This window comes from Lissotriton vulgaris, chromosome 5 (assembly GCF_964263255.1).
Source record: "Lissotriton vulgaris chromosome 5, aLisVul1.2, whole genome shotgun sequence".
Taxonomy (NCBI): Eukaryota; Metazoa; Chordata; class Amphibia; order Caudata; family Salamandridae; genus Lissotriton; species Lissotriton vulgaris.
In genome coordinates, this window is record NC_141693.1 from 1,555,194,808 (window position 1) to 1,555,207,991 (window position 13,184).

The 13,184-nt window shown below is 43.1% G+C and overlaps 1 protein-coding gene across 1 annotated transcript in view; it reads right to left on the reverse strand.

Moving 5' to 3' along the window:
• The window catches only part of NFATC4 (nuclear factor of activated T cells 4), a 339,399-nt gene that overhangs the window by 230,013 nt on the left and 96,202 nt on the right, over positions 1 to 13,184 (reverse strand). Inside the window, exon 2 of the mRNA XM_086923625.1 lies at positions 11,317 to 12,460. Within this exon, the coding sequence (XP_086779751.1) occupies positions 11,317 to 12,460 (1,144 nt within the window). The remainder of the gene's footprint in view (positions 1 to 11,316; positions 12,461 to 13,184) is intronic.

Below are 13,184 nucleotides of genomic sequence, written 5' to 3' on the forward strand. Positions count from 1 at the left end.
GGCAGTAGGTCAGCACAGCAAGAAAGCAGTTCTTCCAAAGCAGTATTTCATTAGAGTGGCAGTACTTCAGCAGCACAGCAGTTCTTCCTAGCAGAGTCTTCACAGATCCATAGGTTTACTCAAGTGGTAGGGTCAGAAGTCTGGTTCTTTTACCCAGTGGTGACTTTCAAATGGGGAGACTTCAAAGAAGGGCTTTGAAGTGCACAGAGGTCCACCCTTCTAGCCCTGGCTCCACACTCACTACACGTTGGTATGCAGCCAATCTTTGTAGGGAAAGGACCCAGCCTATTCAGTGTGAGACTGTTCCCAGCTCCTCCCTCCCATCCTACCAGGATGGCCCATTAAGTCACACTTAAGTTCCCATTGTGTGCGGCTGGCTAGAGGGAATACACAAAGCTCACACGTGTATCGGAGATAGGCTGCAGGACACAGGACTAAGAGCAGAAAAATGCCATCTTTCTAAAAGTGGCATTTTTAAATTGTAATGGCAAATTCAACTTTACCATTAAAGAGAACTTATCATTACAATTCCATAGGTACTAAACATGATAGCTCCATCTCCTTCCAATGAGGAATTACAGCTTCTTAAGAGTAAAAAAGAATACCCAATGTTAACCTATGGGCTGGGGTAGACCTTGCAGTAGTGAAAAATGAATTTGGGAGTTTTTTACTACCTGGACATGTAACATTTAAAAGTACCTTTTAATTAAACCACCCTACCCTATGACCTACCTAGAGCCTGGCTTAGAGGTGTCTTATATGTAATAAAAATTGAGTTTTAACATTTGGCAAGGGTTGCAAAGGCCAATTTGAAATTGCACTACAAACTGCGCACTTAGGCTCCACAGTGGCAGGCCTGAGACATGTTTAAAGGGCTACTTAAGTGGGTGGGATAATCTGTGCTCACACAAGTCATCCAGAGTTTGAACTTCTCAGCCATCTCACATAAGTTATCAGAGAAGAATACAATAATGTGTGTGTCATCGACATAAGATACTACCTGGAATCCAAAGGATCTCACTAAGGCTGCAAAAGGGGAGATGTATATGTTAAAAAGTGTGGGGCTGAGAGAGGAGTCCTGTGGCACACTACATGGAAGGCTGAATGCCTTGGCTCTAACCTAATCACAGCTTACAATCTGCCGTCTCCCAATAATAAAGGAGTGAAGCAGTTCTAGTGCCTTTGCGTCCACCTCTGTTTGTTGCAGCCGTTTGACCATTCCTGAGGGTGAGACAGGTAGGCTGGTGGTTGTATAATAGTCTCTCATACTTTCCAAGGCAAGCACACAATTGGAGGCAGAAGGATGGAGTCAATAGCATTAAGTGAGAGAGAAGTACTCCACTGGGCTGGGCTAATACTTGATTGACAAAGTCTCAAACCGATGGTTGAAAGAGATTGGTTGTAAAAAGCCAATACAGTATAGGGGTGCACCTAAGGCTCACAGTAAGTACATTAGACACACACAGTCAATACCCAGATCTAGAAGGGACGGAAGTGGGTAATTTTCTGTCTGCAATCTTGCTCTTGGGCCTTTCCAGAGCATGTGTTTTCTTATAAGCACAGCAAAAGAATCACAAAACCAGGGTCTAAAATTAGACAAATGTTGGTTTGGGTTGCACACCACTTACAGACGCAACCACCAAATGGGGATGGGGTACAAGAAGACACTAGAACAGCGACAAGAGTTGCAGCGAGATTTAGTTAAACACAGATTTTCCATCTTTTAGGAGAGATGGCGTGATGTCTCCCATTACTGCACACGCCCCTCACCAGTCTTTGGGTCCGGGTCTGAGGTCCAAGGTGGATTTCCTGGGTGGCAAGTCCCTCCCCTAATTTCAGGTCCGTTGGGTTAACATTTTTACTCTTGGGTTATCCACCAGTCATATACAGCAGAATCTCTACAATAATTCACTATTACTCAATGCCTTGGGCGGGGCCCAAGAGAGGCTGGTAGCATAAGAAAAAATGCCCTTCCCCTTCTTCATGTGCATTCCTCTGGGTGGAATTTTAACCTTTATCATTTTTAATGTGCAGGGTTCTTAAAACCCTTACAATGGAACTAACATCCTCGAAGCACTGCAAAAATGTGAGAGGGGATGATCATTTTATTAACAAGGCCCACCTCATGTCAAAATATAGGGACAGACGTGCATTCAAATACATTCCACAACAACACTTTGCAATTGCCACAATCAAAATGGAGGGGGTGGTCATTCTCTTTAACAGGAGAGCACACTGTACACTTGAATCAGCTACTACAGACAGAGGTGGACAATGGATGTTCTTCAATTGTTCCCTGAATATTCATTTAATTTCCCTGGGAGTGGTCTATGGCCCTAATAGGGACCAGGAGGGGTTTCTAAAAGGTACAATCCAAGAATTGTTATCCCTATTGTGGCACCCCTTAATATTGGTAGGAGACTGGAAATGAAATCTAGACCCTAGCCTGGCTAAATTGAGCCGCAGCAGCATGGGTTCTGCTACCCTAGCACAAGAGGGTCAGGACTGGCTTAAAGAGATTGGTTAAATAGACATTAAAAGAGACACTAAAGCTAATGTTAAAGACTACTCTCATGACTCAGCCACTCATAAATCATAAGATAGGTCGATAATATCCTAATGAATCAAACTCTGAGACCCAGAAGGTGGAACGGGGGTCATCTCCCTATCTGATCATGTTCTGTTCCTTGTACAGTGGAATGGCAAAGGGGGCATCTTGCTGAGAACACATTTTGGATGCTAAATCAATACATACTTACAGACCCAGTATTGAGACAGCACTTCCTTGACCTCGTCAAGGAATACATGGCACTTAACTCTTTGTGTAATAAGGACAGCCCCCAGCCACCCTATGTCACGGTGGGCATGTGCTCAGGACGGCTGGGGGCTGTCCGAGCACCGCCGATTCCTCAGTACGGTGCAAATTCCACGCCTGTGAGTAATAATTAATTAGTGGGCAGAGTTCAGACGGCCCCCGGCCATCCTCCGCACACGCCTACTATGATGTAGGACGGCCAGGGGCCGTCCTGAGCACGCAAGGGGTTACACCCCCTAATTAATTCCCCGCACTGCAGCGGAATTAGTGCCGCGGGGAAGGGGTTAATGACACTAGGGAATACACCACAATAATGCTTTGGGATACCTTAAAAGTAGCCGGAATCAGAAGAGGGATATATGTAGAGGAATCAGGGAAATTACAGAAGGATAGTGAGTCTAAGACACTTCCTGGTGGACCAGCTGAAAAAGTTAGACCATCAACACAAACTTTCAATCCCACAGAAAGTATGGCACCAAGTGCTAGCTATTAGAGGCCAACTGAGCGTATTAGGAATGAATAAGGCTCAATACACATTGGCCAGAGTTAAGCAGCGCTGTTATGAAGGAGGAATCAAGGCAGACAAGAATGATTGTGGCTAATTGAAGCACAACTGGCTACAAATGTAAATGCAAACCATTAAATATAATTCGGGTCGCAAAATCTTTAGCTAAGTGGAACTCAAACTCTTTTGAGACTTTCATCAAAACCTTTAATACCCAGGAGATAGCAACACCTTCAGAAATTAGCCATTTCTAGATTCAGACACAGCTTCAGGAAGAAGAACTGTTAGAGCAACAGCTACTCTCTGAAAAAGTTATTAGGAATATTAATTACTTAAGACCTACATTAGGCTCAGTCCCTGATACGTTCCTCCTTGGATTTTCTTCTGAATGCTGCCCTGCCCTGATTTCTATTCTAACAAGCTCTTAATAACACTACTGACATGGGTAGGGTGGGTTGGTGTACAGCAGAGGTAGGATTTCCTTAATTGTGAAGCTAGGGAAAGACTCCATGGACTTGCAAGATACTGTTCACTAGAAGAAAAAGGTCTCATTCTTTTAAGTCTTTAGATCCAGGGAAAGCTTTCAACAGAGTTAGATGGAGCTTCCTACGGGACAATCTGCTTTCTCAGGTTTTGGGTTGAGATTTACTGCTATGTTGTTAGCCGGTGTAAGGAAGTGGATGATTTTTTGGTGTGGATGAGTGCCCACCTCAAGGAATATTTACAGCTCATTAGAGTGAACCCCCAAAGTTATTAAATTAACGTGGGTTCAACACCCTGGTAGCTATGGCACAGAGCATACATACTTAGCTTAGGACAATGTGTAAAGCATGTATGCAGTACCAAAACAGTAATAAAAAAATGAACCTGAGTTAGGAATTTTGAAAGTTTTAGAGAAAATAGTGACGAAAAGCACAAAGCACCAATGATAATCAATGGTTGTGGTAGACCGAGTCCTACGTGCAATTTGTGGCTAGCCTCAAGAGAAGGCGGGTAGAATACACCAGCCAAGTTTGTCATGGTCAAAGATTTTACCGTCTGACTTTGGGCCTTATTTAGAGTAGTTTGGCTGTGGGTTATGTTATATCCTATGTACTTATAAGTTGTAATGGTTAGTTCTATTTTCCTGGCAACCGGATCTTAGCAACTGTAAGTTTCTGTCATTGGAGTCTAGATTGCATCCAGAAGACAACAAAAACAAAAGCGATAAAAAGTTTTCTAGTTTTAGGAGGTCATGTTATAGATGTGGGAGCAATAGGCACACAGCTGATGCCACTCATTGTCCTGGGCTTAAGAGCCGATGTTATAAATGTTAAAAAATAGGCCACTTTTCTAGAGTATGTAAGGTGAGTGACACTTCTCGTACCAAACAGGTTGCAAATGTCATTAGAGACAACTCAGTTGTCAATTCAGGAAGGGAAAGTGACATAGAGGTTTTAGTAATTAATGAAATAGATGACAGTAATGGGAAACCTAGCAACACATATTGTCCACCCAAATGCAATATTTGTACTTACAACAAGAAATTAGCCATGTGGGCCGATTTATGCTCACCTATCACTTTAATTGGTAAGCAAGTATGAATGGATTAGGTTCTAAATAATTGCAAACAGCTGATCTAAATCCTGTAGGATACTGTGGCCAAAAAATACCAGTACTTGGATATTTTGTAGCAAATATTATGTTTCACAAAAGAGAAGCCACAGCTAAAATATATATTGTAGAAAAAGGAAAGTCATTGTTGGGGTGGATAGATCAAAAAGCCTTAAATATTGTACTTAATCCCAACCATCCTTTACAAGTGTTGATGACTGAACCACAATATATTAATGAGTGGGTATCCAGCTTTTCCAGTTTATTTAAAAAAGATTTATGTTGCTTAAAAAATGTAGACATTGCATAATTCTCAAAAATGGGACTCCTCCAAAGGTACACAAAGTACAGAATGTGCCTTTGGCTTTAAGGGAACCCCTCAAAAATGAATTAAACAGGTTATGTGAAGAAGGCATTATAGAACCGATAGAAGCATCAGATTGGTGAAGTCCCATTGTGATCACACGCAAACCCAATGGCAGTATCCGCATGTGTGTGGACTTGAAGGATTTAAACAAATGCATATGGGTGGATCGCCATCCGTTGCCTCGCATCAGTGAAATGCATGCCCGTGTGGACAACAGGAAGGTGTTCTTCACTCTAGATTTCTCAAGTGCATACCATCAAGTTTTGTTACAACCTGAGTCTAGACATTTGACATCCTCCATAACTCCAGAAGGTGCATTTTAATTCATTGGCATGCCTTTTGGGCTAGCATCTGCTTTGGTAGTTTTCCAAAGAGTGATGCAAGGAGTTTTGAAGGATGTGTCCAATGTGTTAATGTTCCAAGATGACATTTTAGTATGGGGTAAGGACAAGCTACAACATGATAAGATTTTAAGAATCGTACTTAACAGATTTAGAAGAAGCTGGCTTATCCATTAGTTTACAGAAATGCAAATTCTGCAAATCAGAAGTAGATTATTTGGGTCATACGTTGTCTCAAGATGGTATCAAACCTAAACTCAAACTTGTGGAGGATTTGGAGAAGGCTCCTATTCCGCAACACAAGGAGCAGTTAAGGTCGTTCCTGGGACTGACTGAATATTATTCGAGATTCAATTTTAATTTTTCTGACCGTGTTTTTCCTTTGTATGAATACATGAAAAAGAATGCAGCGTATGTGTGGACTGATAAATGTCACAGTGCTTTTAATGAAGTTCAAATACCTGTTTCAAAAGCTACTGCTTTAAAACCTTTCAATCCCAGGGATTAAAGAATAATAGTAACAGATGCCAGTGGATATGGTTTGGGAGCTGTTTCAATGCAATTACATGAAGGGAAAGAAAGAATGGTGGCCTTCGCATCATGCACACTCAAGGGTGCAGATGGCACATACTCTACAATCGAAAAGGAGGCATTAGCATGCTGGTGGGGAGTACAGCATTATCACACTTTTGTGTGGGGCACCAATTTTGAACTGCATACTGACCATAAACCCCTCAATGACATAGTCTCTATGGCTGGTGCAGGCAGAGCCACACCACGTATTGCTAAGTGGATTTATCGGTTACAGGAATACAATTTTACCTTAAAGTTCGTTCCTGGAACAAGGAATGTAAACGCTGATTGTTTGTCTTGTTTGACTGTTGATAAATTGGAAAGTGAGGAAGGAAAATCTGATGATGATGAATGGATTGTTGCTAATTTGGTAGATGTGTGTCAGGTCATAGAGGAGTCTGAGTGGAAGCAATCCATGTCTGATGATGTAATCATAAGTAATGTCATAACAAATGTACCTAATAATAATGGATGGAAATTGCACGATGACATGTTACAATATAAAGATGTTTGGAGTGAATTATCAGTAGTGTAAGGAATCTTGAGAAGGAGTGACAAGTTAATAGTTCCGACTAGCTTGAGAAATAGACTAATGGAACTTTCACATGAAGGTCATGATGGCATGACAGCCATGAAAAGGAAAGTTTGGGATGATTTTTGGTGGCCAGGTATGGACCGACACAGAAAGATTTGTAAGAGAATGTATAGCATGTTCATGCAGTGATAAAGCTCATGTAGTACAAGAAACGCCCATACACTCAGTAAAATGGCCTGTACGTGCGTGGGAAAGAGTGGCCATTGATATTTGTGGACCATTTGAACTACTAGGTGTGGGAGAAAAATATGCATTAGTTATAATAGGCAGTTTCTCTAAATGGCCAGGGGTAACTTTTGTTCGAGAAGTTAAGACAAGTAATGTAATAAACTTTTGTGAGGAAATTTTTCGTAGGGAAGGTTGTCCTGCAGAAATCCTATCTGATAGCGGCCCCCAATTTACTTCTGGTGAGCTCCGTGATTTTCTTTAAAAAATGGGGTATCAAACATTTCGGAACACCTTTGCAATGGTTTGGTTGAGCACTTTAACTGTGTTTTAGGAGACAGCATCCAAATGGCTGTGCATGGTAACTTGTGTTGGAGGAGTTGTGTAAAAAATATGTTGTGGAATTATAGAACTACTCCACATTCCGTAATTGGTGAAACACCCTTTTGTTTATTAAAGAGTAGAGTTACATATACCATAGCAGTGCCTGCGTGGATCGAGAGATGTGGTAAAAAAAATGTTGATGAGAGAGTTGAATGGAACAAGGTGGAAAACTATCAATTAGCATATAAGCGGAGACACTACGACAATTTCGTTAAGAAACCAAGAGAGTTCAAAGAAGGCATGTATGTGAGAGTACACATAGGAACTTCCTTCGGCAAAGGTAATTCCAGGTTATCTGATATAAAAAAAGTTTCTGTAATTAAAGGTAAATCCCTTAAACTTTCTGATGGAAGGCGGTGGAATTCTAAACGTGTTGCCATATGCAGTGATGTGGAAGTGCAGGAGTGGTTAAAAATCAAACCTGCTGTTAATGATCAATTGTGTGAGTTCTCCAGAAGGAATCTCAATACTCGTTCAAAAGTATCACCTGAAAAATTTCAAGATAATATATGCAATTAGTTAATGTGTTTCTTTTAAGATATGTCTTATTTGCTTTTTGGTTATTTAATGAAGGAGGATATATGTTATATCCTATGTACTTACAAGTTGTAATGGTTAGTTCTATTCTCCTGGCAACCGTATCTTAGCAACTGTAAGCTCCTTTCATCGGATTTTGGATTGTGGAATCTAGAGGCAGAAGTGGACTTGCTTCAGGAGGAACGGCTGCAGGGGTTACTGTTCCTATACTTAATAAAGCCCTTTCTTTAAAGAAGATTACTGCGATGGACTCTTCTTAAAAGTTTACTCCATCAACAAACATGACAGATATCCCATTTTCTGTATTACAAGGGCCATAGGAAACATGAACGGATACCCGTCATCTTTGTGTCTGAGTAACCTGGCCTGACAAACTCTAAATCAGGTCCTTAGTCATGTAAGCCCCTATCAAGCCCCCGTCAACCACAGAAGTACACCTGCAGGTAATATGGGGAGGCACTTACAGCTTCACAGGAGGTCAGGCTGAGGCCACCACCATGGTCTACTCAATGGTCTAGTCCAGGTCCAGCTGCCACTGGCCAGCTGGGTATCTACAGGAAAAGGCCTCTTGCGGTCTCCCTCTAGCCACACAGGAGATTGACCAACTGACTTGTCGAGTCCACTTCTTTGCCAAGCATACAAGACGAAGCAGCTCTAGCCCTTCAGGGATCCTATCAGGTCAAATACAGCAGGTCCAGTCCTCCTCTGATCTTCAGTAGGTCAAGGAAGTGCTCTGTTGAGGGTACCTGTGGGTGCTACATTTATTCCTGTCACCAAATAATGGGTGGAAGCGACTCCTGTGCAATCTCTAACCAATGGGGCAAAAACCTTCCTGCGGCCAACGCTATCCATGTTTTCAGCAGTTCCTGTTTGCCTTACAAGTAAACAGGCCCTACATGACATGTGCCAGGTACTGTACCCACAACTAACCCAGAGACAGATGTTTTGTAGCACAAAAGCAGGGCCCTTCAACAACCATACACTGATCCACAATAATTGTTTGGCATCCTGTTCTTTCCCTTTCAAGTGTACCTCAGATGCTGCATGTGGCTCAACAGACCCATTAAGCAGTGTTAAACAGTGTGGTCTCACAAGATGGCTGCAGCTCGTGCTCTGAATATTCTGTGGACTTAAGAGGAGTCTCTCTGTGCATTCAGGTCAGCCTATTGTTTCCTCTCGAGAGGCAGAGCATACCTTTTTCACACCACTTCAAGGCTGAGCACAGAATGAGAGATGGCAGAAGCTTATTCTAATTAGCCTTCTGACAGTTCAGGCAGGTAAAGTAACTTTCTACAAGTTACTTTACCTTACCGCTTATTTCCTTAAGATTTATAAAAAATCTGACTTCACCATTTAACTGGATTTTTAATAATTTAGGAATAGTGGTTTTAGAATTTGTCATAGTGGTTCCTTTCCCTAGATACAGTATTACGATGTTAATCTGTTCTCTCGTTTTTTACATAGGACGCAGATTTTTAATAACTATTAAAAATAGTGGTTTAAGTATTTTTCATGGTGGTCCCATTCCCTAGATACAGTATTAGTACGTTAATTTGTTCTCTGGTTTTCTACATAGGACAACAAGGCCTGCCTCAGTGAAAATATCTTTGTGGGCCTTGTCAGTGTAGGGACATTGTAACATTCATTTTCTACATGTCCCACTTTTAAACACCATGCACCCTACATTGTGGGCTGCAAGGCCTACACAAGGATAACTTATTAAGATTTCAAAGGAATGTTTTTTTACAGCCAATAAGAGTTATTTTCCAAGGTTGTACTGCAGGGTGTACACTGCAGTAGTCTTGCTACAGAGGGTTGGCCTGGTGTCATGTTTAGCCTGCCACCGTAGTGGATGGCACAATAGGTTCTGCACTCGACTAGTGGCATTTAATGTCCAGGCCCTGGGTGCACTTTCTACAACATATGCAAAGGACTTTTGGACACGTTCTAGTCCAGCAAAAAGTAGAAAATCTGGGGGAACCTTGCAGATTTTGTACAGCTGGCACAAATAACAATGAATGGTAGATCATTCCGCCCCAATAGTAATACAGTGAGTAAAGTGGGTGGGATGGCTGATTTCCCTTGTGCTGTTTACGATCACCTGGGACCGCTGGTCCAAACGTCAACAAGATCACCAAATCCAGGGAGTGAAATTTGGAGGGACGGAATTTACATTTAAGGTGTAACTATTTGTCAATGACATTATGGTATCAATTATCAATTCAATTGAATCTCTCCCTTCCCTCCTTAACTTGTTGAGCAAACTTGGAAGGGCAGTAGGATTAATCTAGGTAAATATGAAACTCTTCCTATAATGCCCCATTGAAGTTGAAAGAGTGGCTGCAATTGCTCTTCCCATTTAATCAAAGCCAGGGAAATATCAAGAATCTCGAGGTCCATCTAATGTAATGCAAAGAATAGCCGGCACTTACAGGGCTAACGTCCCTCCGCTAATAGCCAAGATTAGAAGGGAGACACAGCGCTGGTATTATTTTGCACTGGCCTGGATGAGCACAGTTGCCTCTTGTACCATTGACTATTCTGCTTAAAATTCTTTTCCTCTTTCAAACACTTTCCATTTCTAGCCCATCTCAATACCTGATACAACTTCAACGGATCTGCAAATACTGCATAGTGGAGGTAAGAAGAAGCAGGTCCCTCTTCATTTCTCATACTGATCCAATGGACAGGTTGGTCTGCGCATCCCTAGTTTGGCATCTTACTCCCAAGTGACCCACAGGGATATCTCATTGAATAGGATATAGTGGAAGCAGACACACAATGGTGTTTTATTAGTCCTACACTTACTGCAAGGCCCCTATGGGAGGTACTATGGCTTCGCCACCCCATATGACTATATCCACTGTGACTCTCAACACTAAAGGTTTGGGATCAGTCTTATGTGAAATTGGGGCTCACTTCCCTGCCTGTCCTTTTCAGGATGCTTCTAGGGAACCGGGTGTTTCCTCTAGGGCTTGAAAAAGAGGCTTTTAAGGCCTGGCAAATGGAACAGTGTAACACGCTTTGCCAACTGTTTACGAAAGGCGGGCTTGGATCTTTTGGAGAAGGAAAAGACCACTGTGGTCTGTAAACATCCGAATACTACAGATTTCTGAGATAGTTCACTGGGCTTCATCGCCACCGATCAAAAAAGCAGCGACCCGCTCACTGACCCCATTTAAAAAATAGCTTCAGAAAATCTCAAAGGATAAACACGAACGTTTGAGACACCCTAGGAGACAACCCCAGGTTTCAAATTAAATGGGAGGAGAAGGAGAAGTCAGATAAGACATTCTCAAAATAACAATGGAATCCAATTATGAGACAAGCAAGGAAGGGGAAATCACACGTGCTCAGTGGCTGGAGGCTAGTGCCTAAGAACTTTCAATATAGCTTCATATTCACAAAAACACTAACTTTGAAGACATTGCAATTTCTCACCTGAACACAGGACTGTGGCCTCCAATCCTTGCTTTAGACCAGGCAAGGGGGGATGGAACCGACAAGTAGTCCATCCCCATGTTCTCTTTCCTTCCTGGGGAAAACAACGCTGGCCCGTCTTCATTGCCGACTGCCATTGGGGAGGGAGTCTTGGCTGAACCATTGCAGATTGGTTCCTCCTGCCGCATAAGGGCCACAGTCTGCTCAGTGGATGTCTTACGTGCCTTCTGGGGAATATTGTCCAACTCTGTAGGTTGGTACTCAAATGTGGATGCTTTGGAGAAGGAGTTTAGATCATTCTGAGATCCTGCCTCAGTAGCTGGGTGGTCATCTGTCACACTGTTCCGTCTCGAGATGACTGGTGAAGGAGCAGAAGACGTCGTCGGTTGAGGGGAGATGGAGGGCTGAGCTTCAGAGCTGGAGTATCTTCGTTTTCCACAAGGGGAGGTAGGTCGAGAGGAGTTTGATGATGAGGCTTGGGGGTACAACCAAATATCCTCCCTGGGTGATGGGCCTGGTGACTGGCGTGGTGATAGAGATGGACTGGAACTGTAGGCCCGGAGACCCAGCTGCCACTGGTCCTCAGCTGGTGTGGAGGACCATGGTCTGGGAGATCCCCTAGGTGAGCACAGCGGAGAAATTAGGGTGAAGCGGGAGGCGGCATCATTAAGCTCTGTCTCCACATCGTCACACATTTGGTGCAGGGAGTCGCAGGAAGAGGCATCTGAGAAAAAACTCCAGGAGGAATGGCTGCTGGCAGGGCTGGCACTGAAGAAGCCGTCACGGTAGCCATAGGGGTCTAGTGGGAGGTAGAGCTGGTCACGACCAGGTTGCTCTCCTCCATCCCATCCATTGACTTGGCTCCCGTCTTCAAAACCTCCATCACTGTTGTCAGGCGAGATGGTGGTGATCTGGATGCTGGGGCACTCCAGGAATCTTGAACCACCTAGGTGAATGCACCGCGCTGGCTGGCTCTCATAAGTCCCATTAAAGTCTGCGTCCGAGGCTGGCTTGGGAGGCGGCGAATGCATACCTGCTCGACTGGCAGGACCATGGCACGGGATGCCTATTGGCAGGTTAGCAGGCAAGGCTTGGCGGCCCCTGGTCATGTCTGTTCCAGGAGAACGGTCATCTGCTTCCAGGTCTGTAGAATACAAAGGAAAATAAGATTAGGAACCTTATGTCACAATAAGGTATAAGTTGCTTCACATGTCACCTCTGTTATTTATATATGGTACAGTATTTGACTATGCCCCTAATGGCTCTAGTAAATGCTCCATAATGTGCATTACAAATTTGAAGTAGCCAAGGACTATGTAGAGTTTTGGATCTGGATATTGGTCATGGTTTGTGGTTTCATTCATGTTAGAGTATGGGTACTGGAAATCAGGTTTTAGGTGGAATAGTGATCAATGCAGATGGTCCAAGACCTATACATCTTGCAGCTCCTGGGATTGTTAGGGTACTCTGTCAGGCAAGGATGTTGATTGGTCACGAAGAAGTAATTTATAACTTTCACTTAACCGAGACCAAAATGACAACACTCAGTACCCTGGCAGCCATTGTTCTACCAGCAGAAGTAAAAGCCGGACAAGGGCATGCAAGGAAGTAAAAAAGAAAGAAAATACCAGGGCCTCTGGATATACCCATAGGGCAAAGGCATGGCAACGGAGTCCAGAAAATGTCAGGAGGAAGACCTTGTGGGGGAAGCGACTATCCTAAAGTCATGCCACAAGAAAAACTAAACCCAAGGGGCACCAAAGGTAAGCAAACAGTAATGTAAACTATATGGAACTTCAGCGCATAAAGAGTTACAGCCTGGAAGTTGAAGGTGTTGTAAGAGGACCTCCACCAGAATGGATATCTGC